At 40.2% G+C, this 25,824-nt stretch overlaps 1 protein-coding gene across 9 annotated transcripts in view; it reads right to left on the bottom strand.

The window, feature by feature from the left end:
- Positions 1-25,824, bottom strand: part of REPS2 (RALBP1 associated Eps domain containing 2) — a gene marked incomplete at its 5' end in the record, with an annotated part of 232,284 nt that overhangs the window by 56,884 nt on the left and 149,576 nt on the right. For all 9 annotated transcript variants that reach the window (XM_082864959.1, XM_082864961.1, XM_082864965.1 and 6 more), the window contains one exon: positions 6,143-6,204. In XM_082864959.1, coding sequence (XP_082721085.1) covers positions 6,143-6,204 — 62 coding nt within the window. The remainder of the gene's footprint in view (positions 1-6,142; positions 6,205-25,824) is intronic.

Below are 25,824 nucleotides of genomic sequence, written 5' to 3'. Positions count from 1 at the left end.
TAATGCTGTACAGCTTTCATTACGTTCTTTCATCATCGCAGATGAAGATAAATCCTGGACCTAGATCTTCTTTCCTTAATCACTGAAACACTCACTAACATACTGTGATTTTCAGCTAATCTTCAGCATGCACCGTAGGACAGAAGAGAGTAACACTTTGGAAGAAAATGAAGATGGCATCTTAGGTGATATATGTTTGTAAATTCTCTTCAAAATAATTACTGAGTTTCTAATACATAAGTACATAGAAGACTACCTCTTGACATATACTAAATTTATATTTTGATGAGTGAAAATCAGGATGCCGTATATACCTTGGAAAGCTTACAAATATGCTTCATCTACATAACCAATATATTAAGGTGATTTAGTAACTAATGTACATTACATGACATCATCTGAACACATTATAGCAAAAGATCTCATGATATGTGATATACGCCCACAGGGTTCTAATTTAATAAAGAAAAAAGCCACAAAGTTTTAGAAGCAGCAACATTTCTATGTTGTTTACATTTCAAGAATGTTTCTTGCTGTTTTCTTATAGATATTTGAAAATTGCCAGTGAGATAATACTTCATTTTACTCTCCTGAAAATGGATTTAGTATGAATTTAAAATGGATTCAGTATGCATGCTATACTTTAATCAAATTTACATTTTAAAAACATATTACATAACCCTGTAAGAGCCTTACATAATCACTAGTAATGCCAAAAAAGAGAGAGAGCTCTAAAACTCTTAAAAGTCTCCCAGGAGAATTTACTATTTTGTATCATCAACTATATTAACTTAAGGAAAACAGTCTTGAAATGAAAAGATACTCATTTACAAGGACAATGTATTTTTTTTTTAAAAAAAGCAGGGAGTATCAAATATTTCAGAACTTCAGGGCCTACAAACTGCCATTTGAGTTTAAGTGAGCCTCAGTCTTCCCTTGCAAATTAAATGAAGAGAGTATTTTATATCAACTTGTATCTAAGAAATCTGGCTTTGAAGTAAAGCGGCATGCCCAGCATATCCCTACTGGATTCAGTACACCCTTAGAGACCTGATCCTAGCCAGATGGCAAAGTCAGATGACACATTAGCTGAATGGACTATGGAGTCCTTTCAAGGCCATCTGTGTTCATGGCTAGTCCTTCACAACAGTACACAGAGGACTGGAGGCACACAGCGACTAGTCATTCCAGCAAGACCTTCCCATCATGCCCCCTGACCCTGCTGAAATCAGTTATCACCAGAAGCCCGGGACCCCCAGGACATTCATTGTGATCAGGGTCCCTGTCCCCCCAGGGTCTGGATATATCCCCTAACCGGACTTCGTGTCTCCCACCCTCCCCAGCTTGAGAAAGCCTCCCACCGTGCCCTTTAAGAACTCGCGGTGGAGCATCAACAGATCCCCTATATTCTCAACTTCTTCTTTGAACATTCCTTCCTCTCACCTTAATCCAGTGCCTCTCAATCCTGACTGCACTTCAGAATCACCTGGGGAGCTTCTACAAACTCCTCAGTAGGTTGCAAGCTCCCCCAAACGATGCTGGTGTCCGCAAGGGTGAGCGCTGCTGTGCTGAGTGACACCCTGTGCTGTCCCCTCAGCAGCTGCTCCCCAGACAGAACTCTCTCATCGGAGGCCTTTCCTCTCCCACAGCTCTGGCACCACCGGGACTAAAGTGAGCAGGCTGGCTGCTCTTCACTGCCAGCTCCGAACATGAAATCTCTCTCGTCTAAAACCTCCTAGCTTTCCAAATTGCGGGCAGTTCCTCCAACACACAGGGACCTCTTGTACACCTGTTTCTTTGCATTTGCTTTTTCTCTACAGTAATGTTCTGAACCCCTCAGCCATTAAAAAGAAAAGTTCTCTTGATTCTGTAAAACTCATTTCACTGGTAACCTTGGCCCTTGCATGAAGCCCTCTTGGTCTCTCTGAGCTTAGAAGTATTGCTAAAATGCTTCCTTCATAGCACTTTCATCCCACAGTGCTATTGTAGTGCTCACTGCATTGCTCGCGAAGAGCACTTGCCGTTATAAAGTGAGAAATTAGTGGTGTAAGTAGGAAAATTCGGAGCACATGAGTCTACAGGGAGCTGCAATTCATCAAATGTGGTGCTAACACAAAACTGAAAATATTATCCTTTGGACCAAAAAAAATATCTCCTCTTTATTAAAGATAATTACACTGAAGCTGTGGCTCTATCACAATTGCTATAAGAAATCTGGCCCGAGATCAACACTATTAAAGGGATTTGGCTATTGAAGTACCACACAGGCCCCGAGCAGAAAACAGACCTACAGGACAAGCACCAACCCTGTGAACGGCATTTTACTCAGTTCATACGCACACAATGAGCTAATAAGTTGAACTAACTCTCATTTTAACACTGCTCCATATGAAACAGTTACCTCTAATTGCTTTTTAATCATTTACACTATGAATCAGTCTTTTAAAAAAAAAAAAAGTGTCACCTCTGGCCTCTAGCCTGAGCCAAAATACTACACCCTGCTCTCTGGCCTGCCCACAGGAAAACGTGGGGCCAAAACATCTGATTCTTTATATGCTCACTTGGTCCTTCTTGATCTTACCTATATAGCATGAAAAATAAGATCAGTTTCTTTGAATTTATTCCTTTTCCTAACTCCAGGGCCCCATTTGTATAACTTAATCCAGATGTTCATACCATGGTGGTGCCTGGTCTAAGTAAGGGCCAGTGAGGCTGCATTTTATGCTGAAAACCTAAATCTCATCTCTCACTCGATAAAATTAGAGACAGACTTTTGGTGTATGTATGTATGTATGTATGTATCTATCTATCTGTATATATATATAAACATATATATATATATATATATCTTTGTGCACGTATCTGCAACTGTACAAACTCTCTTACATACTTAAAAACTGATAGTGCATTACTGATTGGCCACATAGTTTTTTAAATAGTGTTCCTCTTGGGGGAATAAAATGTTTTCTTTATTATAATCTAGTCTTGCCCGTTTATCAAGTTATATAATACGAAAATGTTAAATCCAAAAACTTTTAATCTTAATCTCTTCTCAAAGCTACTAATAAATACAATGATTTTAATTATACCAGGCTTCCTGGTTTCTCCCCTAAGTACTACAGTTTAAGCCCTACAAAAGAAGTCTCTGTAGTTAAGTATATATATATATTTTTCCAAAGTCACCTTGATTGTCCATATATACCAAAGAACAGTCAAAAAAATTTTAACATAGCAAAAGAATAACTCAGAGTATTTAAGTTCTCTATAATAAAATTTGTTGCTTTTCTGTTCCTTCTTCCTCTCTCATGAGGAAGCAACGAAGAAAACACAACAAACCTAAAACACAACAATTTGAAATCCCAAGCTAATGTGTGGTAAACTTTCTTTTTCATTTTCACCTCTTCTAGGGAAACCTATTGGCATAAGACATAAAAATTTAACTTTAATCACATAATATATAGATGAGGTGACAGATTAAAGATGTTTGGAAATGTTCTTACCAATACCTTAAGGCTGGTGTATAATCATGTGCTACGCCCTCAGGATATTAACAGTATTTTATAAATAAAGGGATGAATGGTCACAAGCTAGAAAGCTGCCAGCTTTAACAAAATTGAGCAGGTTGGGGCTTCCCTGGTGGCGCAGTGGTTGAGAGTCCGCCTGCCGATGCAGGGGACACGGATTCGTGCCCCGGTCCGGGAAGATCCCATGTGCCGTGGAGCGGCTGGGCCCGTGAGCCATGGCCGCTGAGCCTGCATGTCCAGAGCCTGTGCTCCGCAACGGGAGAGGCCACAATAGTGAGAGGCCCGCGTACCGCAAAAAAAAAAAAAAAAAAAAAAATTGACCAGGTTGCTTTACTGTAGGACTTCAAAGCCCTTAATGAGCTGGCGTGCACTGCAAATCTCCCAGAGCAGGTACAGAGGCAGCAAATCTGTCTTACCACACAGCCCTATTAATATCTCCCAGGAGAAGGCTTCATCACAAGTAGTTTGGGAAAGACTGAAACATATAGGTGCTCCATACAGATGGTTAGGTGACTTTCTCCTGGGGCCAACAGTAGGAATTTGACACGGCACAAAGACTAAACACCACCATGTGTGCATCAGCCAGGACATCCTCTGTTGACCGTGTGTGTCCCACGTACAGTGGGCGAGGAGGGGAGTGTAGGGGAGCGAAGTGGTGGAGGGCTCTTCTGCCTGCTTTTCGTACACACCTGTTTCTATAGTCTGAAAACTCCATAGTTAGGCAGCTGAGCTGGAGGTTTGGGCTGAGTGCTAGGCTCACTGTTTACATTGTGATGGGAAATCTGACAGACAAACAAGCAGTCTCTTTCGTTAACAGTTGACTTCAGAATTCCCAGGTCCCCACCAGCTCCTCAGTCACCAAGCTCCAGAGCAGGCAGGAAGCCCACCTAGAGCAGCTCAGATGAGGACTGCTGATAGCGGCAGCACAGTTCACAACCGGGAACTAACTACTGTCACTTGTGCAGCAGGAGAAACATAAGGAGGTTGGTCACAAAAGCCCTTTCAGACAAGTGTTCCAAGCATTCATCCAGGTGGCTCCCAAGTCCTGGTCTGAAACCAGCAGCTGGTAGATAAGCACCTCCGGAACGCCCACTAATGTTGCTGTGACAGGCTTGCTGTTGGTGTAAATCAGGAGCATCAGCTCATCTAGGTCCTCCTGGGGGACGTGGTGAAAGCCTCAACTGCCAGCGCAATGGAGCCCTGTCTTCCTGTACACACGGATACTTTGACTCCAACAATGGGAAGGGGGAGGAAGCTTCAGGAGATGGACCTTGGCTCTACTGTTTACTAGCTATGTCACCTTGGGTAACTTGCTTAACCCCTGTATGCTTCAACTTCTTCATCTGTTTTTTTTTTTGGTTTTTTTTTTTAAGGTTAATATTTATACCTACACTTCATAGGGTTTTTGTGAAGATTAAATAATGCATTGAAAGCACTTAGCACAAATGCGTGCTCTACTATAGATGCTCAGTAAACACAGCTAATAATTTAAATGAGTAGAAATCACAGCCAAGGAAGGGCAAGGATGGAACTAAAGCTTGGCAGCAGTAAATAGCAGGGACTCAATAAACACTTGTTGACTGGTTAATTAACCTCTCGTAAAGCTAACGCTGGAATATTGAAAAAACGGTTCTCACTTATTTATATGTGGGTCAGGAGGAAGAGGGGTTTAATTACCCTTCAAACTGAAGGAGGAAGCCCATGTCTCATGGTATTTGCATCTCGAGGTTGAGTGGACACTAAAGACCACCTAATTCTCTAAAAGAAGGACAAGCCAATGTTTAAAGTGGTTTCAGTGACTCAGCGAGTCCTGAGATGCACCATATGGAAACGTATGCTCTGAACTACCCAGAGCAATGAGGTAGAAACTGGGTCGCTTTATAGAGAAATTTCTCAACATTTCCTGCCCAAAGTCAGAGAGAGTCTTTAAAGATAGTTTCTTCAGGAGCAATTAATGAAAGGAAGGATCTGTAGCACTCTTCACCACACTCCACGGATTTGCTGTTTGCTTCTCATTTTCAACTCTACAAAGAGTGTTCATGTAAAAGGCCATAGTAGCACATGTCAATAAGGCGGAATTGATTCACAGGTGAAACAGATTCGGGTGATACAGTCTCCCAACGCTGCTGATTCAGCTTTTTGTCCCGAAGGAAAATACCATCCTAAAAAAAGCACTGCGGGCGCACTAACTCCATGCTGAGGACCATTTATTTTTAGTTTATGCAGAATTAACACAGCTCCTAAAACACTGAGGAAAATATAGGCACTCAGACTGCACATACTACACAGAAAAGCCACGTTCCCCAGCACCAATCGGAGAGGCACCCCTTCTGCTCCTCTCTCTGTAATGAAGACCACATGCAACCCTCTACAGCCAAGACTGAACTGTTTCACACATTTGCTTGGTTGCTTATTGAGGAAACTGTCCCCTTTCCACATGAGGCTGGGGGCTGGCTGGATAGGAAGAAATTCAACCCCACTCTGCTCTCCCGGTCCAGTCCAGACATCATCTTGGGAACCTGACCAGCCAGTTCTGTGGTGATCAACCCTCGCAAAGGAACCACAGTGGGAGGACAACTGCCTACTGACAGTTCTCAGAAACCAACGTCGTCTCCTACCTGCGATGGACAAGGTCTCGGAGGAAGCGCGGGTGGTGGAGGTAACAATCCTGACTTAGAAGCTGAAAAGAAAAATACACACTGTTAAGGACCACCGAAAACAACACACAGCACTCTTCCACTTGTTAACTGGGAAGAGCTATCGCATTTAACAATTTTAAATTTTTAAAATCTATCTGAGGGCTTTTTTTTCCTTTAAAAAAAATGAGTACATGCTATTTCCAATCCCTTTTTCATTTTCCTCCTATCCAAAATCCAAATATCTATATAGGCTGTTGTGATTAAGACAGTGTAAAACAGTAAGGAAATGACACCCTTTGATCAAAAGACTGGAACCCAGCACGGGAAGGACAGTCAATCCCCAATTAATCTGATGTTAATTATTTAGTTTCAAATACTCTAGGCCCTTTGACTCCTCTCCTATTTCTCCCAAGCTCTCAGCCATTACACTGCTCATTAGCTTGAGTTGGGAGCCAGAAATCCAGAATCCCAACAAGGCAGCACTGCTGCCCTGTGAGTGGGTCTGAGAGCAGTAGGAGAGGCTGCAAATGATGGACTAAAATGATATTTAGGGATTCTTCAAAGATCTCAATTTCCTTTTCACCCTCTGATCCTTATTATCAGGGATAATTAAATCTGTTTCTAAAAAAATCTGGCCCCATTTGAAGCATCTTCTGAAAGAAAGTTTCATTCTAACCTTCTAAAAAATTTTTGTGAGATGCAGAGAAAGCTGGAGTTAAGCCAAGAATGTCTGAGTTGTAATTTAACAATGAAAACAAACATCTGCTATCGAATTATAAATAAGGCCCATGATCACACGCAAGAAATAAGTTTATCATCACACACTGGCCAAGTTAAACCACATTCTTTACAAACTCCTTAGAAAAGCACACCGTGCTCTATATAACTATATGCAGTTTATTTCCAAATCTGTAATATGTGGGCTAATATTTAAACAACTTTCTATGCCTTAAAAATAATTCATACCCTTTCTCCTGCTGCCAGGACAGGAACTCAGCTCTGTGTTTCCTTGGCAGATTGCGATTCCACTGGGCACGTAGATCTTGGGCTGCGGTTCACCACACACCCACTACACTCCAGGTGCCCAGGCAGGGCTCCTTAGACCATCCACCATGTGGCTGACATGGTCTTGGTGCTCCAGCCTGCTGTGAGGCTTGAGGCTCCCAGGTAGCAGAGCCGAGTTCAGGACACTGGTCCACCAGACCTCTCAGCCCCATGTAATATCAATCAGCAAGAGCTCTCCCAGAGATCTTCGTCTCAACACTAAGACCCAGCTCCACCCAATGGCCAGCAAGCTCCAGTGCTGGACGCCGCATGCCAAACAACTAGCAAGACAGGAACACAGCCCCACCCATCAGCAGAGAGGCTGCCTAAAATCATACTAAGTTCACAGACACCCCAAAACACACCACCGGATGCAGCCCGGCCCACCAGAAAGACAAGATCCAGCCTCACCCACCAGAACACAGGCACTAGTCCCCTCCACCAGCAAGCCTACACAACCCACAGAACCAACCTCAACCACTGGGGGCAGACATCAAAAACAACAGGAACTACGAACCTGCAGACTGCAAAAAGGAGACCCCAAACACAGAAAGTTAAGCAAAATGAGAAAACAGAGAAACACACAGCAGAAGAAAGAGCAAGGTAAACACCCATCAGACCAAACAAATGAACAGGAAATAGGCAGTCTACCTGAAAAAGAATTCAGAGGAATGACAGTAAAGATGATGCAAAATCTTGGAAACAGAATGGAGAAAATATAAGAAACATTTAACAAGAACCTAGAAGAACTAAAGAGCAAACAAACAATGATGAACAACACAATAAATGAAATTAAAAATTCTCTAGAAGGAATCAAAAACAGAATAACTGAGGCAGAAGAACGGATAAGTGACCTGGAAGATAAAATAGTGGAAAAAACTACCACAGACCAGAATAAAGAAAAAAAAATGAAAAGAATTGAGGAGAGTCTCACAGACCTCTGGGGCAACATTAAACGCACCAACATTCGAATTATAGGGGTGCCAGAAGAAGAAGAGAAAAGGAAAGGGACTGAGAAAATATTTGAAGAGATTATAGTTGAAAACTTCCCTAATATGGGAAAGGAAATGGCCAATCAAATCCAGGAAGCACAGACAGTCCCATACAGGACAAATCCAAGAGGAAACATGCCAACACACATACTAATCAAACTATCAAAAATTAAATACATGGGCTCCCCGGGTGGCACAGTGGTTAAGAATCTGCCTGCCAATGCAAGGAACACGGGTTCGAGCCCTGGCCCGGGAAGATCCCACATGCCGTGGAGCAAATAAGCCCATGCACAACTACTGAAGACTGTGTGCCTAGAGCCCATGCTCTGCAAAATGAGAAGGCACGACAATGAGAATCCCATGCACCGCAAAGAAGAGTAGCCCCCGCTCACTACAACTAGAGGAAACCCGCACACAGCAACGAGGACCCAAGAGAGCCAAAAATAAATAAATAAATACATTTTTTTTAATTAAGTACAAAGAAAAAATATTAAAAACAGCAAGGAAAAACAACAAATAAAATACAAGGGAATCCCCATAAGGTTAACAGCTGATCTTTCAGCAGAAACTCTGCAAGCCAGAAGGGACTGGCAGGACATATTTAAAGTGATGAAAGCGAAAAACCTACAACCAAGGTTACTCTACCAGCAAGGATCTCATTCAGATTTGACAGAGAAATTAAAACGTTTACAGACAAGCAACAACTAAGGGAATTCAGCACTACCAAACCAACTCTACAGCAAATGATAAAGGAACTTCTCTAAGTGGGAAACACAAGACAAGGAAAAGACCTACAATAACAAACCGAAAACAATTAAGAAAATGGTCATAGGAACATACATATCAATAATTACCTTAAATGTAAAGGGATTAAATGCTCCAACCAAAAGACTGGCTGAATGCATACAAAAACAAGACCCATGTATATGCTGTCTACAAGAGACCCACTTCAGACCTTGGGACACATACAGACTGAAAGTGAGGGGATGCAAAAAGATATTCCATGCAAACGGAAATCAAAAGAAAGCTGGAGTAGCAATACTCATACCAGATGAAATAGACTTTAAAATAAAGAATGTTACAAGAGACAAGGAAGGACACTGCATAATGATCAAGGGATCAATCCAAGGAGAAGATATAACAATTGTTAATATTCATGCACGCAACATAGGAGCACCTCAATACACAAAGCAAATGCTAACAGCCATAAACGGGGAAATACACAGTAACACAATCATAATAGGGGACTTTAACACCCCACTTTCACCATGGTCAGATCATGCAAAATGAAAACAAATAAGGAAACACAAGCTTTAAATGACACAAGAGACCAGATAGATTTAATTGATATTTATAGGACAGTCAATCCAAAAACAACAGAATACACTTTCTTTTCAAGGGCTCATGGAACATTCTCCAGGATAGATCATACCTTGGGTCACAAATCAAGCCTTGGTCAATTTAAGAAAATTGAAATCCTATCAAGTATCTTTTCAGACCACAACGCTATGAGACTAGATATCAATTACAGGAAAAAATCTGTAAAAAACACAAACACATGGAGGCTAAACAATAAACCTAGAAACAAATGACAATGATAACATGACGACCCAAAACCTATGGGATGCAACAAAAGCAGTTCTAAGAGGGAAGTTTCGAGCAATACAATCCTATCTCAAGACACAAGAAAAATCTCAAATAAACAACCTAACCTTACACCTAAAACAATTAGAGAAAGAAGAACAAAAAACCCCGAAGTTAGCAGAAGGAAAGAAGTCATAAAGATCAGATCAGAAATAAATGAAAAAAATGAAGAAAACAATAGCAAAGATCAATAAAACTAAAAGCTGGTTCTTTGAGAAGATAAACAAAATTCATAAACCATTAGCCAGACTCATCAAGACAAAAAGGGAGAAGACTCAAATCAGTAGAATTAGAAATGAAAAAGAAGTAACACTGACACTGCAGAAATACAAAGGATCATGAGAGATTACTACAAGCAACAATATGCCAATAAAAAGGACAATGAGGAAGAAATGGACACATTCTTAGAAAAGCACAATCTTCCAAGACTGAACCAGGAAGAAATAGAAAATATAAACAGACTAATCACAATCACTGAAGTTGAAACTGTGATTAAAAATCTTCCAGCAAACAAAAGCCCAGGACCAGATGGCTTCACAGGCGAATTCTATCAAACGTTTAGAGAAGAGCTCATACCTATCCTTCTCAAACTCTTCCAAAATATAGCAGAGGGAGGAAAAATCCCAAACTCATTCTACGAGGCCACCATCACCCTGATACCAAAACCAGACAAAGATGTCACAAAGAAGAAAACTACAAGCCAGGGCTTCCCTGGTGGCGCAGTGGTTGGGAGTCCGCCTGCCGATGCAGGGGACACGGGTTTGTTCCCTGGTCCCGGAGGATCCCACATGCCGCGGAGTGGCTGGGCCCGTGAGCCATGGCCCCTGAGCCTGCGTGTCCGGAGCCTGTGCTCTGCAACGGAAGAGGCCACGACAGTGAGAGGCCCGTGTACCGCAAAAAAAAAAAAAAAAAAAAAAAACTACAAGCCAATATCAGTGATGAACATAGATGCAAAAATCCTCAACAAAATACTAGCAAATAGAATCCAACAACACATTAAAAGGATCATACACCATGATCCAGTGGGGAAGGATCATACACCATGATCCAGTGGGGTATATCCCAGGAATGCAAGGATTTTTCAATATACGCAAATCAATCAATGATACACCATATTAACAAATTGAAGGATAAAAACCATATGATCATCTCAGGAGACGCAGAAAAAACTTTTGACAAAATTCAACACCCATGGGCTTCCCTGGTGGCACAGTCGTTGAGAGTCCGCCTGCCGGTGCAGGGACCACAGGTTCGTGCCTCGGTCCGTGAAGATCCCACATGCCGCGAAGCAGCTGAGCCCGTGAGCCTGTGCTCCGCAACGGGAGAGGCCACAACGGTGAGAGGCCCGCGTACAAAAAAAAAAAAAAAAAAAACACCCATTTATGAAAAAAATGCTCCAGAAAGTAGGCATAGAGGGAACTTACCTCAACATAATAAAGGCCAGGGCTTCCCTGGTGGTGCAGTAGTTGAGGGTCCACCTGCCGACGTGGGGTACACAGGTTCGTGCCCCAGTCCGGGAAGATCCCACATGCCGCAGAGCGGCTGGGCCCGTGAGCCATGGCCGCTGAGCCTGCGCGTCTGGAGCCTGTGCTCCGCAACGGGAGAGGCCACAACAGTGAGAGGCCCACATACCGCAAAAAAATAAAAAATAAAGGCCATATACGACAAACCCACAGCCAACAAAATTCTCAATGGTGAGAAACTGAAACCATTTCCACTAAGATCAGGAACAAGACAAGGTTGCCCACTGTCACCACTGTCATTCAACATAGTTTTGGAAGTTTTAGCCACAGCAATCAGAGAAGGAAAAGAAATAAAAGGAATCCACATCGGAAAAGAAGTAGTAAAACTGTCACTGTCTGCAGATGACATGATACTTATAAACAGAGAATCCTAAAGATGCTAACAGAAAACTACTAGAGCTAATCAATGAATTTGGTAAAGTAGCAGGATACAAAATTAATGCACAGAAATCTCTTGCATTCCTGTACACTAATGATGAAAAATCTGAAAGAGAAATTAAGGAAACACTTCCCTTTACCACTGCAACAAAAAGAATAAAATACCTAGGAATAAACCTACCTAAGGAGACAAAAGACCTGTATGCAGAAAACTATAAGACACTGATGAAAGACATTAAAGATGATACAAACAGATGGAGAGACTTACCATGTTCTCGGATTGGAAGAATCAACATTGAGAAAATGACTATACTACCCAAAGCAATCTACAGATTCAATGCAATCCCTATTAAACGAACAATGGCATTTTTCACAGAACTAGAACAAAAAATTTCACAATTTGTATGGAAACACCAAAGACCCCGAAGAGCCAAAGCAATCTTGAGAATGAAAAACGGAGCTGGAGGAATCAGGCTCCCTGACTTCAGACTATACTACAAAGCTACAGTAATCAAGACAGTATGGTACTAGCACAAAAACAGAAATATAGATCAATGGCACAGGACAGAAAGCCCAGAGATAAACCCACGCACATATGGTCACCTTATTTTGACAAAGAAGGCTAGAATATACAATGGAGAAAAGACAGCCTCTTCAATAAGTGGTGCTGGGAAAACTGGACAGCTACATTAAAAGAATGAAATTAGAACACTCCCTAACACTGTATATAAAAATAAACTCAAAATGGATTAAAGACCTAAATGTAAGGCCAGACACTATAAAATCCTTAGAGGAAAACATAGGCAGAACACTCTATGACATAAATCACAGCAAGGTCCTTTTTGACCCACCTCCTAGAGAAATGGAAATAAAAACAAAAATAAACAAATGGGGCCTAATGAAACTTAAAAGCTTTTGCACAGCAAATGAAACCATAAACAAGACGAAAAGACAACCCTCAGAATGGGAGAAAATATATGCAAACGAACCAACTGACAAAGGAGTAATCTCCAAAATATACAAGCAGCTCATGCAGCTCAATATCAAAAAAACAAACAACCCAATCCTAAAATGGGCAGAAGACCTAAATAGACATTTCTCCAAAGAAGATATACAGATTGCCAACAAACACATGAAAGGATGCTCAACATCACTAATTATTAGAGAAATGTAAATCAACTACAATGAGGTATCACCTCACACTGGTCAGAATGGCCATCATCAAAAAATCTACAAACAATAAATGCTGGAGAGGGTGTGGAGAAAGGGGAACCCTCTTGCACTGTTGGTGGGAATGTAAATTTATACAGCCACTATGGAAAACAGTATGGAGATTCCTTAAAAAACTAAAAATAAGGGACTTCCCTGGTGGCACAGTGGTTAAGAATCTGCCTGCCAATGCAGGGGACACAAGTTCAAGCCCTGGTCACGAAGATCCCACATGCCACGGAGCAACTAAGCCCATGCGCCACAACTACTGAGCCTGTGCTCTAGAGTCCATGAGCCACAACTACTGAGCCCACGCGCCACAGTACTGAAGGCTACGCACCTAGAGCCTGTGCTCTGCAACAAGAGAAGCTACTGCATTGAGAAGCCCGTGCACCACAACTAAGAGTAGCCTCCGCTCACTGCAACTAGAGAAAGCCCACGCACAGCAACAAAGACCCAATGCAGCCAAAAATAAATTAATTAATTGAAAAACAAAACAAACAAACAAAAAAACTAAAAATAGAACTACCATATGATCCAGCAATCCCACTACTGGGCATATACCCCGAGAAAACCATAATTCAAAAAGAGTCATGTACCACAATGTTCACTGCAGCTCTATTTACAATAGCCAGGACATGGAAGCAACCTAAGTGTTCATCGACAGACGAATGGATAAAGAAGATGTGGCACATATATACAATGGAATATTACTCGGCCATAAAAAGAAATAAAATTGAGTTATTTGTAGTGAGGTGGATGGACCTAGAGTCTGTCATACAGAGTGAAGTAAGTCAGAAAGAGAAAAACAAATACCATATGCTAACACATATATATGGAATGTAAAAAAAAAATGGTTCTGAAGAACCTAGGGGCAGGACAGGAATAAAGATGCAGGCACAGAGAATGGACTTGAGGACACGGGGAGGGGGAAGGGTAAGCTGGGAAGAAGTGAGAGAGTAGCATGGACATATATACGCTACCAAATGTAAAACTGATAGCTAGTGGGAAGCAGCCACATAGCACAGGGAGATCAGCTCGGTGCTTTGTGACCACCTAGAGGGGTGGGATAGGGAGGGTGGGAGGGAGATGCAAGAGGGAGGGGATATGGGGATATATGTATACGTATAGCTGATTGTTATACAGCAGAAACTAACACAGCATTGCAAAGCAATTATTCTCCAATAAAGATGTTAAGAAAATAATTATTCAGATAACAAAAAAATAAAATAAAATAAATCATAGCAATGTGCCAAGAACATAAAGGTTTTTGCATATCACTTTTGATTTGACCCAGCTAGATCAGACGAGCTAGAAGGTGGAGCTCAGGGCTTTCCACAAAGGTAACTCAGAGTAATTTCATAGAGATTTTCCTCCAGAGCCAGTGCATGGATGTGGTACAACCATGTTGGCCCATCAGTGATTTCTCTCAATCTGTCTTTCATTAACATTTATGAAACACATCAGTGAGTCAAAACTCCAGAGGTGGTGAGACCTTGAACAGCCTTCGGTAACAAAGCATATAGCAAGAGAGAATGACAAAAGCCTCAGGAATTATCCACCTCAGGGCCCCCACTCTATAGGTCCTCATGGATTGGGCCTTTAAATTACGGGTTACTTTAAAAATAAAATGAAAAAACCAACAAAACACAAAATTTATGCTTGCTTTTAAAGGAGAGGTCTTGCACCAGAATGAAGTGTATGTTAAAACAACCCTTCAGGGCTTCCCTGGTGGCGCAGTGGTTGAGAGTCCGCCTGCTGCTGCAGGGGACACAGGTTCGTGCCCCGGTCCGGGAGGATCACACCTGCCGAGGAGCGGCTGGGCCTGTGAGCCACAGCCGCTGGGCCTGCGCGTCCAGAGCCTGTGCTCTGCAGCGGGAGAGGCCACAAGGGTGAGAGGCCCACGTACCGCAAAAAAAAAAAAAAAAAAGCAACCCTTCATTAACAAAAGAGGACTAAGAAGCAATAAGCCATTTAATTAAATGACTTCTGATTCCAGCCAAGATGGACTAACAGAGGCCACATTCACCCTCCCCTTTTCAACAGCCAGAAACAAACATATAGACGTTTTTTATATAAAACAAACAGTTCTTAAGACACCAGAAAATCAGGCAACAAAAGACTGATCCCTGAGAGACAGGAAACAAACCAGGTGAGCTCTGTAACTCACTGTCCCTGCTGACAGCCCTGCGAGTTACTAGAAACAGAACCTGCCTCCAGATTCACATCTGATTAATTTCATTTTTACTATTATTTTTCAAAACAAATGCGCTATATTTGTAAAAGATGATGTAAGGGTATGTTGTGAATATACTTTGGGATAAAATTACATCATAAATATTAACAGCAGTTTTCTTTCCTCTTTCCAGTACCTTTATCTATTTTTTCCTTACCTGGCTACAACACCTACTATAGAGTCAAATAACGGTGACATGAGCATTCTTGTCTTCTCTTGATCTCAAAGCTAAGGCTTTCACTATTTCACCATTAAGTATGGCATTTGCTGTAGGTTTGTTGTAGATACCCCTTAATGGATTACAAAAATTCCCATTTATTTTGAGACTTTTTTTCATGATAATTCATTGTCAAATTTTAACCAAAGCCACATCTCTATCTGTTGAGGTGATGGTATGATTTTTTCCCTTATGATTTATTAACATGGTAAATTACACTATGAATTTCTTAATATTAAAACACTCTTGCAGACCTAGGATAATCCCAACTTGGTCAGGTTTTTCTATCTGCTAGATTTAGTTGGCTAATACTTTGTTTAGAATTTTTGCAACTATATTCATGAGTTCGACTGACAAGTCAGTTTCCTTTGATATGCTTGATTCGGCTGGAGAGTGTTCCCCCTGTCTATGCTCTGGAATAGGTTGTATGAGATTGAAAATTGTTGTTGTTGTTGAATGTGAGGTAAAACATGACAGCGGAGCCATCCGGGCCTCAGTTTTCTTTGAAACGAGATTTTTAATGATTTCACTTCTTTAACTATTATAGGATTATTCAGACTTTCTAATTCTTGTCAGTGTTGATAAATGATATTTTTCTAGACATTTATTCATTTTCTCTAATAAATTTTCATATTTACTGCCATAAAGGTGTTCAAACCCCCCTTATCGTCTTAATCTCTGCATATGTAATTTTCTTTTTCCATTCCTAGTACCATTTGTGTCATCACTCTAGTTTTCTTTCATCAATCTCACCTGACATTTGTCAAGTTTTAGTACTCTTCAAAAAGCCAACTTTTAACTTTTTTGAGCCTCTGAATTACATGCTTCTCTTCTGTTCGTGTCTGCTCATCTCCTTCCGTTTACTTTCTTTGGGCTCATCCTACTGTTCTTTTTCTAGCTTAAATTGGTTGCTTGGCTCATTAACTTCCAGCTTTTCTTCTTTTCTAACGTAAACATTTAGGGTTATAACCTTTCTTCCAAGTATCTCTTTAATATACTCCCATAGCTTTTGATATGTGATACCATTCAGTTTTTAAATTTTCCTGATTTCCATTACAATTTCTTTCATGATAATACCTTGTGTCTGAAGTTCATCCTTTAGAATTTCCTTTATTGAGAGCCCATTAGTAGCAAGCTTAGTCATTTTAACTAAAAACTCTTTATTTTGCCCTCATTCTTGAAAGGTGATTTCACTGAGTACAGAATTCTAGACTGATAGCTATTTTCTCCCAGCACATTGAAAATAACATTTCACTGTCTTCTGGCTTCCATTATTGCTGTTGAGAAGTCAGACGTCAATAGAATCATTGTTTTTGGTAGGTGGTCTGTCTTCACTCTGGTTGCTTTTAAGATCTACTCTTTGTTTTTGGTACCCTGCAGTACCAATCTTACTTTGCATCTGCATGTGTATTTCTTCACCTACTTTTTCTTTCATAAGCTGCTAAGCGTTGTCAGAATTTCTGAACCATGTGGCATCCCATTAACTTTGGGAAACTGTAAGCGATTCTTCAAATAGTCTTTCCACCATTTTCTCTCACCTCTCCTTCTGAAGCTCTTTGTCTAACCGTGAGGTACCCTGGATAATTTTCTATTATCTGCTGTCCAATTAACCAGTTGCCTCTTCAACTATACTTAATGTCCTGTTAAGCCTGTCTTTCATTTTATTTCAATTACTAAATTTTTCATTTCTAGGAGTTCTATTTGGTCTTTTTTCAAAATGGCTTTTTCATTTTTATAATTGATTGGCTACTTACTCATTTTCTTCATCTCCTTTTCTTTCAATATACTAAACATATTACCTAACACTCTGTGTCTGATAATTCCAAAATCTGAGGGGTTTGTATTTCCTACTGTTTTGTTGCTTCTGTGGGCTCTCTCTCATTGTGTTCCACTTCCTAGAGTGCTTGGCAACCTTTAACTCTGAATGCAACCTTTAATTCTAAACGTTACCTACAGGAATACTTCGGGGCCTAAGCGGGAAGTGGGTTCCTCTTCTATTACTTCTGCCAGAAATCTAAAGGCACTATCAACCCGGGACCACTTTAAACTAAAATCTTGGTTTGATAATGTGTAGGATTCCTAGTTTCTGCTGTCCTGATATTTTGTTAAATGTCCTATAAATACGACTTTTGAGTAAAGATAGTAGTTTGCATGTCTGCAACTAATCTCACTCTTACCTCATCAACAGAACAGTGATGAGAACTGTTAAAATTTTCTTGTTTAAATTGTTTAAATTTGGAATTGGGAAAAAGGATGAGTGACTGATAACTGAATGAGCAGTAGAGAAGGCAGAGAGTAACCAATTTGGACCAGAGAAGCTTCCAGTTCTCAAGAGCTGGTGACACCAAACTCTTCAAGAAGTAGGGGTAAAATGAGGAAAGTAGGGGCTTCCCTGGTGGCTCAGTGGTTGAGAGTCCGCCTGCCGATGCAGGGGACACAGGTTCGTGCCCCGGTCTGGGAAGATCCCACATGCCGCGGAGCGGCTGGGCCCGTGAGCCATGGCCACTGAGCCTGCGCGTCCGGAGCCTGTGCTCCGCAACGGGAGAGGCCACAACAGTGAGAGGCCCACGTACCGCAAAAAAAAAAAAAAAAAAAAAAAAAAAATGAGGAAAGTAATGAAGTTAACTGATAGGGGATCCTATTTCCCATCCTTCAGGAGAAGGGCGTAGACCCTTGAAGATCTGGTTCCAGCTACACCTCATGCTGTTTGGGCTTCAGGATCCCTGCTCCTGTGGTCCCTTCTGCCTCTAATGCACCTGGATAACTCAGAATATAGTAAGTGACCAACAAATATTTGTTTGAACTAACATAAGAAAGAACTATACTATTATGCTCCATTCCTACATTTTAAAAAAGCTGATTGAAGGAGTTTAGGAGCAGTTAGATTCTGAGATTTTTCTCATACATTCTGCACAGTTTCAGCCTTTCTCCCACTCCAGAAAAATGCTAGAAATATTTTCTTCTCCAGGGAGGACACAAGGCCCAGGTGAAGGCACAGGGGCCACACTGAAAACAGTAAATGTAGGACTCTGGACGCTGAGACACTTCCAGCCCTCTCCCTATCTGCTCCCAGACTATTTTACCCAGAGACTAGAAAACTGTGCTCCAGGGAATTGGACCAGCCAAGATGGAAGATCTAGATATCAACATCAAGAGATCTCCAAGAAGATGGTTCAGCCAGATCATTCTACCATGAAGCCCATGCATGGCAAGTCCCATCCATTTACTCATGAATTCCAATCAGCTTTTTAGCCCCCATTCTTAAATATAAGCAGGTGATGAACTACCACCAGATATCTGCAGAAAATTTTCTAACCTAAGACAGAGCAATAAAAATAGAAAACAATTGGCCTCAAAGAAACAGATTAGATCTATACAAGGAGAAAAAAATTTAATGTTATTAATATCATCAGAACGATTATTCGGTTTAATCCAGAAATATTTAAACATTTACTATGTCCCAGGCACTGTTTAAGGTGCTGGGAAAATATCAGTAGGAAAAAAATACACAGGAAAAAAAGTCTTATCCGCATGAAGCTTATATTTCATTGATAAGACAGATAATGGGGTAGGAGTGAGGGATGAAATTTTTAATACAGTCAACAGGGAAAGCCTCAATAAGAGATAAAAAATGTTATTTGCAAAGATGAAATAATGGGATGTTACTGAAAACAGAATATTCAAAAAATTAAAAAGAGCGCTTGGAAATTAAAAACATGACAGCAGAAGAGGAAAAGCTTAATAGAAAGGTTCAAAGTCTAAGGAAATCTCAAAGAAAGTAGGGAAATATCCAAACAAAAGTTCCACAAAAAGAAATAGAGAAAATAGTAATAAATCAATTAACTAGTTCAAGAAAACTTCCCAGAAATGAAGAATATGAGTTTCTAAATTAAAAGAGCTCACAGAGGGACTTCCCAGGTGGTGTAGTGGTTAAGAATCTGCCTGCCAATGCAGGGGACATGGGTTCGAGCCCTGGTCCGGGAAGATCCCACATGCTGCGGAGCACCTAAGCCCGTGCGCCACAACTACTGAGCCTGCGCTCTAGAGCCTACGAGCCACAACTACTGAGCCCGCGAGCCACAACGACTGAAGCCCACATGCCTAGAGCCCTTGCTAGAGAAGCCACTGCAATGAGAAGCCCACGCACCGCAACAAAGAGTAGCCCCCACTCGCCACAACTAGAGAAAGCCCGTGCGCAGCAACGAAGACCAAACGCAGCCAAAAATAAATTAATTTAAAAAAAGAGTCACTGTTTTTGAAAAAATAAAAAAATAAAATAAAAGAGCCCACTGAGTACCCAGGACAGTGGAAGAAAACAGACCCATGGCACGGCACATCAACGTGAAATTTCAAAAAACTGAAGATTCTACTATTTTCCACCAGGGGGTGGGAGAGGAGGGAAGTCTACATACAAAGGATCAGATGTCCAAATGGTTTTAGATTTCTTATTATACCACTGGAAGCTAGAATTCATTGGAGCAGTACCATCAAAATTCTGAAGGAATCTGATTTCCAACCTATGATTATATACCCAAACTAGCAGCCTGCATGATGGTTCAATTAAAGATATTTTTAGACATTCAGGGTCTCAAATTGAGCACCATGTACCCTTTCCAGGAAAGCTACTCAAGGATGTGCTCTACCAAGACAAGAGTAAACCAAGAAAGAGTAAGACATGAGGTACAGGATAAAGGAGATCCAACATGGGAGAAATAGGAAGGGGATCCTTGGATGACAGTATAGGAGAAGCCATGATGAAAACTACATACCAGGCATAGAACATAATCATTTTAGATTTCCTCAAAAAGATGAAACTAATACCTGATGTTTCAGAATTTCATAAGAGTAACCTTAGAAAACTGAGGGAGTCTACAGTTGATTCAGGGGCAAGTACACTAAAAAGAAACAAGATGATTATTCACTCCAAAGCAAACAAAAATCTGTGCAGTAGGAAAAGTGAAAAGTTTTCTATATGACTACATAGCCATAGTAATAATATAAACACTTAATATTAATCTAACCAAAATGATAATAATACTATATTGGTGGGGTGGAAGAGGGGAAAGGTGACAGGGGAGGGAAGACAGTAAATGATGACTAAAATTGTAAAGTCAACAAGAGGTTATACAAGTATCTTATTTTGAAATATGAAGGAAATATCAAAATAAGCAACATTAAAAACTCTGTAGCAGGGCCTTCCCTGGTGGCGCAGTGGTTGAGAGTCCACCTGCCGATGCAGGGGACACGGGTTCGTGCCCCGGTCTGGGAAAGATCCCACGTGCCGCGGAGCGACTGGGCCCGTGAGCCATGGCCGCTGAGCCTGCGCGTCCGGAGCCTGTGCTCCGCAACGGAGAGGCCACAACAGTGAGAGGCCCGCGTACCGCAAAAAAAAAAACCTCTGTAGCAGAGTGCATTCTCCCAAGTCTTGAGGTAAATCAATGGCCTCGGAGGAACTTCCCACACTTCAGTTTGTCCTGTCAGTTCACCACGGAGCCCTGGCCTTCAACGCCATGGTATCAGGATATCAGCTGTGATTACTCACTTTTGCAGCTTCTTCCCCCTCTTTCCAGAAGTCATGTCCACTGACCCTCAATCAAGAGAAGGAAAAACTAAGAGTTCCCACTCATTCCACTTCACTTCAGATTTGGAGCATCAGTAAGAAATCTCAAGACTAAAAGATCCCACATGCTGCAATGGAGGTCCCACACTGGGCAACAAAGGTCCCCCATGCTGCAGCTAAGACCTGGCGCAGCTAAATAAATATTTTACAAGAAAGAAATCTTAAGATCTGCCTACTCACACACATGGCTCCTGGAAGGAGGCAGGCAGAGCCAAGAGTGCACCGCCAAGCCTCAGTTTTTCCCTTAGCTGCTACCCTTTCCCCCCAAAATGGCACTAGCTCATGCATCTTTCCTTGTTTGGTTGTTGCTGAGAAATTTCTTCCATGTGTTTATGATTCTGTGTTCATTTCCTTTAATGGCAGGAGATATTAATCTAGCTTCATTCTTCCAATTTTATGTCTAATTCAGCTTTTGGTCTCCCGTGGCGCCTAAGCACACTACCTTGTGTTTAGTAAGTACACAGTGGGTGAATAACTGGAATTTAATTTAGTGAAAAGTCTTTCTTATAATATTTTCAGCCCATTCATGACCTTAAATTAGATTCAAATATTTTATCCAGCATGCTCTAATCACTTTTTTAAAAAAAGTACACCTTCAAGCAAAGTGAAATTGAAAATGTACTTCAGCTGAATAATCTCGTGTACACATGCAAAAGATGACAATGTACCTGTTAATAGTACCACCTGCTTTCCCAGAAAGGAAGAGAAGGAGAGAAAAGAGGGGAGGTGAACACATTTTCTGCATACATTAAAAGCAACCGTACCCGTGAAGCAATTACAGGTTTATTCCTAAAGTCTTAACAGTTAATAAGATGGGACACCAGGTATCAGTAAGGCTTTGTCAAATAAGTGTCTATCAACAAATAAATGGATAAAGAAGATGTGGTATGTATATGTACAAAATGGAATAGTACTTAGCCATAAAAAAGAACAAAATGTTGCCATTTGCAGCACCATGGATGAACCTGGAGGGTACTATGCTCAGTTAAGTCAGAGAACAGCCAGCACTGCATGTTTTCACTTGTATGTGGAATCTAAAAAATGAAATAAGTGAATGAATATAACAAAATAGAAACAGAATCATAGATACAGAGAACAAATTAGCGGTTACCAGTGGGGAGAGGGCTGAAGGGAAGGGCATGATAGGGGAAGGGGATTAAGAGATATAGACTACTTAGGTATAAAATAAATAAGACACAAGGATGTAATATACAGCACAGGGAATACAACAAATATTTTATAATAACTTTAAGTGGAGTATAATCTACAAAAATATCGAATCACTATGATGTACACCTGAAAGTAATACAACATTGTAAATAAACTATACTTGATTTAAAAATTTTTTATAAGTGTAATCAGGGAAAAAGTAATAAATACCCATAACTTGAAAAATAGATTAAAAACTTCATAAAAGAAACTACCATTTAATCCTAAATTCAGAAAACACAGTAATAATTTCCAGTGTTTATTAAATTTATTGAAAGATATGCATCTTCTGACACTGATCTGCTGAATCTCAGCTTCTTAGTATCTTTATCCAAAACACTAACCTCTAAAATTTTTTATCCTCTTACTACATCATGCTTAGAAATTTCCCAACAAAATAGTATTCATTTATATTACTGCCTATTTACTAATTTCCTTCAGGTTTTTACAAAGGCCCAAATCAATGACTAAATGAAAACATGTTCCAATTTACTGAGTGGAAATAAAGCAGCAGATGTAGCAACCGAAAGCTTCAAGGAACAGAAAGCCGATTCTTTGGGGGAATAAAACTTGGAATAACTTCAGCTGTGGAAAAGGGCTCCCATTCCCCCAAACTAGGAATATTTTATGAAAAAAATAAAAGCATTCAAATTCCAAAGGAAAAAAACACCCTTAAAGGATGGAAAATGTTGAAAGAAGCCTGCCTGTGGGACCTACACTTTTAAGTATCAATCAAGTAGAGTTGGCCATATGCAAAACTTCAAGGATTTCATCAGTAAGGATCATTCTTCTTCTTGGCAAGTTTATAAAAATGGCTATTTCTTTGTAAAAGAAATTGTTCTTTCTTTCTCTCTTTTTTTTTTTTAGAATATTTATTTGGTTGCACTGGGTCTTAGTTGTGGCTTGCCAGCTCCTTAGTTGCAGCACATGGTCTCCTTAGTTGTGGCATGCGAACTCTTAGTTGCAGCATGCATGTGGGATCTAGTTCCCTGACCAGGGATTGAACCCAGGCCCCCTGAATTGAGAGTGTGGAGTCTTACCCACTGCGCCACCAGGGAAGTCCCCTTTCTCTCCTTTCTAATCACAAAAGCATGTGTGAGCCTATGCCTGCCCCCTGATCACCCAGTTACACATAGTGATGGGTTCACTACGTCATATACACACACACACACACACACATATATATATATATATATATATATATATATATATATATATATGATGAAGTGTGTGCCAGGAGTACCTTTCCAACAATACCTGCCTTGATCCCCTGATAATGACCAATTTACCCTAAAAAAAATAAAAGATCATTAAATTCTCTGTTAAGCGGAATAATTTTTTCACCAGTTAAAAGAAATGTACTTACATATGCCTCGGAACTGTTCAAGAAGGAAAATACTAATGATTGCGTTTGGAAAAGTATTGAAATCAAATTCCATTCTTTCACTTTACAGATGAGAAAATTAAAGCCTGGGGCAGTAAAATGACATCATCAAGGTCACAAGGCTACTGTGATGCAGCAATCAGTATCACATTTTGAACCTACAGGACAAGTAGTGGTAAACAGCAGAAGAGGGCACTGAGATGGGAAATAAGCAGCTGCAAAGGGGTTATTCTATACCCAGAGAATAAGTATGTCAGAAGGCTATAAATCAAGAATACTGAAACTAAAGGATGCTTCTGCATATGCTACACACCACAAACTCATTTAAGTAAGATGCTAAACACTACCTAAAAATGTGCCACTGCAGCAAATATTTAGCCTTCTGATTCATATGAATGCCTCTTCACAAGCCTACATGTAACTCCCCTGCTTTAGAAAATATTCAGTGTAGTAATGGCATACAGACATACAGATCAATGAAACAGAATGGAGGGTTGCGAAATAAACCCTTATATTTACAATCAAGTGATTTTCGACCAAGATGCCAAGGCAATTCAATAGGGAAAGGGGAGTATTTTTTCAACATACAGCACTGGGACACGTGGATATCCACATATAAACAGAGGAACTTAGACCCTTACCTCACACTATACACAAAAATTAAATCAAAATGGATTAGAGATGTGAATGTAAGAGCTAAAATTATAACACCTTTAGAAACAAACAGGAGAAGATCTTCAAGACCTTGTGTTGAGCAAAGATTTCTTAGCTGTGACACCAAAAGCATGATCCAATCAGGAAAGAATTCATAACTTGCATTCATCAAAATTCAAAACTTTTCTGCTTCAAAAGACATGGTTAAGAAAATGAAAAGACAAGGCACAGACTGGGGGGAAATGTTTGCAAGTCACATGTTTGATAAAAGACTTGTATCCAGAATATACAAAGAACTCCAGAATATACAACTCAACAATAAGAAGACAAACACCCAATTTAAAAGTGAGCAAATGATTTGAGTAGATATTTCACCAAAGAAGATATAGGAATCACTAATAAGCACATGAAAAGATATTCAATATCATTAGCCATCAAGGAAATGCAAATAAAAACCACAGTGAAATACCATGTCATACTTACTAGGATGGCTATAACAAAAAAGATAATAATAAGTGTTGGTGAATATGTTAAGAAATAGTAAGCATTGCTGGTGGGAATGTAAAATGGTACATGAACTTTAAAAACTAGTTTGGCAGTTTCTTTAAAAGTTAAATTTAGGAACTTCCTTGGTGGTCCAATGGTTAAGACTCCGCGCTTCCAATGCAGGGGGCGTGGGTTTGATCCCTGGTCAGGGAACTAAGATCCCACGTGCTACTCGGAGAGGCCAAAAAAAAAAAAAAAAGTTAAGTATGAATGTACCATACACCCAGCAATTCCACTCCTAGGTATCTTGCCAAAAGAAATGACAACATATGTTCACACAATATTTTCATGCATTTAAGTCCTGACATCATTACTCATAATAGGCAAAAAGGAAAATCAACTCAGATGTCCACTGAACTGAAGAATGGATAGACAAAATGGTGTAGCCATACAATGGAATACTATTCATCAATAAAAAGAAATGAAATACTGATACATGCTACAACATGGATGAACCTCAAAAACATTATACAAAGTAAAGGAAGCCAGACACAAAAAATCCCATATTGTATGATTCTATTTATTATGAAATGTCCAGAAAAGGCAAATCTACAGAAACAGAAAGTAGATTAGTAGTTGTCTGGGGCTGGGCATTGAGATTAACTCTAAGGCATGAAGGGATGTTACTGGGGGGCTGAAAATGTTCTAAAACTGGAATATGGTGACAGTAGCAAAATTTCATAAATTTACTAGAGATCATTGAGTTGTTCACTTAAAATGGATGAACTTTATGGTCTGCAAATTATACCTCAATAGTTGTTTTCTTTAAATTGAAGTTGATTTACAATGTTGTGTTAGTTTCCAGTGTATAGCAAAGTGATTCACTTTTTTTTATAGATAAAGATATATATTGTTTTTCAGATTCTTTCCCATTATAGGTTATTACAAGATATTGAATATAGTTCCCTGTGCTATGCAGTAGGATCTTGTGGTTTATTCAATATATTTTTTTAAAGCTACGCATGGAGAAAAAGTATAATTAATCATATGCGAATACAGGTGAAA

The sequence above is a fragment of the Leucopleurus acutus genome, assembly GCF_964270905.1.
Source record: "Leucopleurus acutus genome assembly, chromosome: X".
Taxonomy (NCBI): Eukaryota; Metazoa; Chordata; class Mammalia; order Artiodactyla; family Delphinidae; genus Leucopleurus; species Leucopleurus acutus.
The sequence above is the reverse complement of the archived record's forward strand: the minus strand, read 5'-3'. Positions and strand labels throughout refer to the sequence as shown.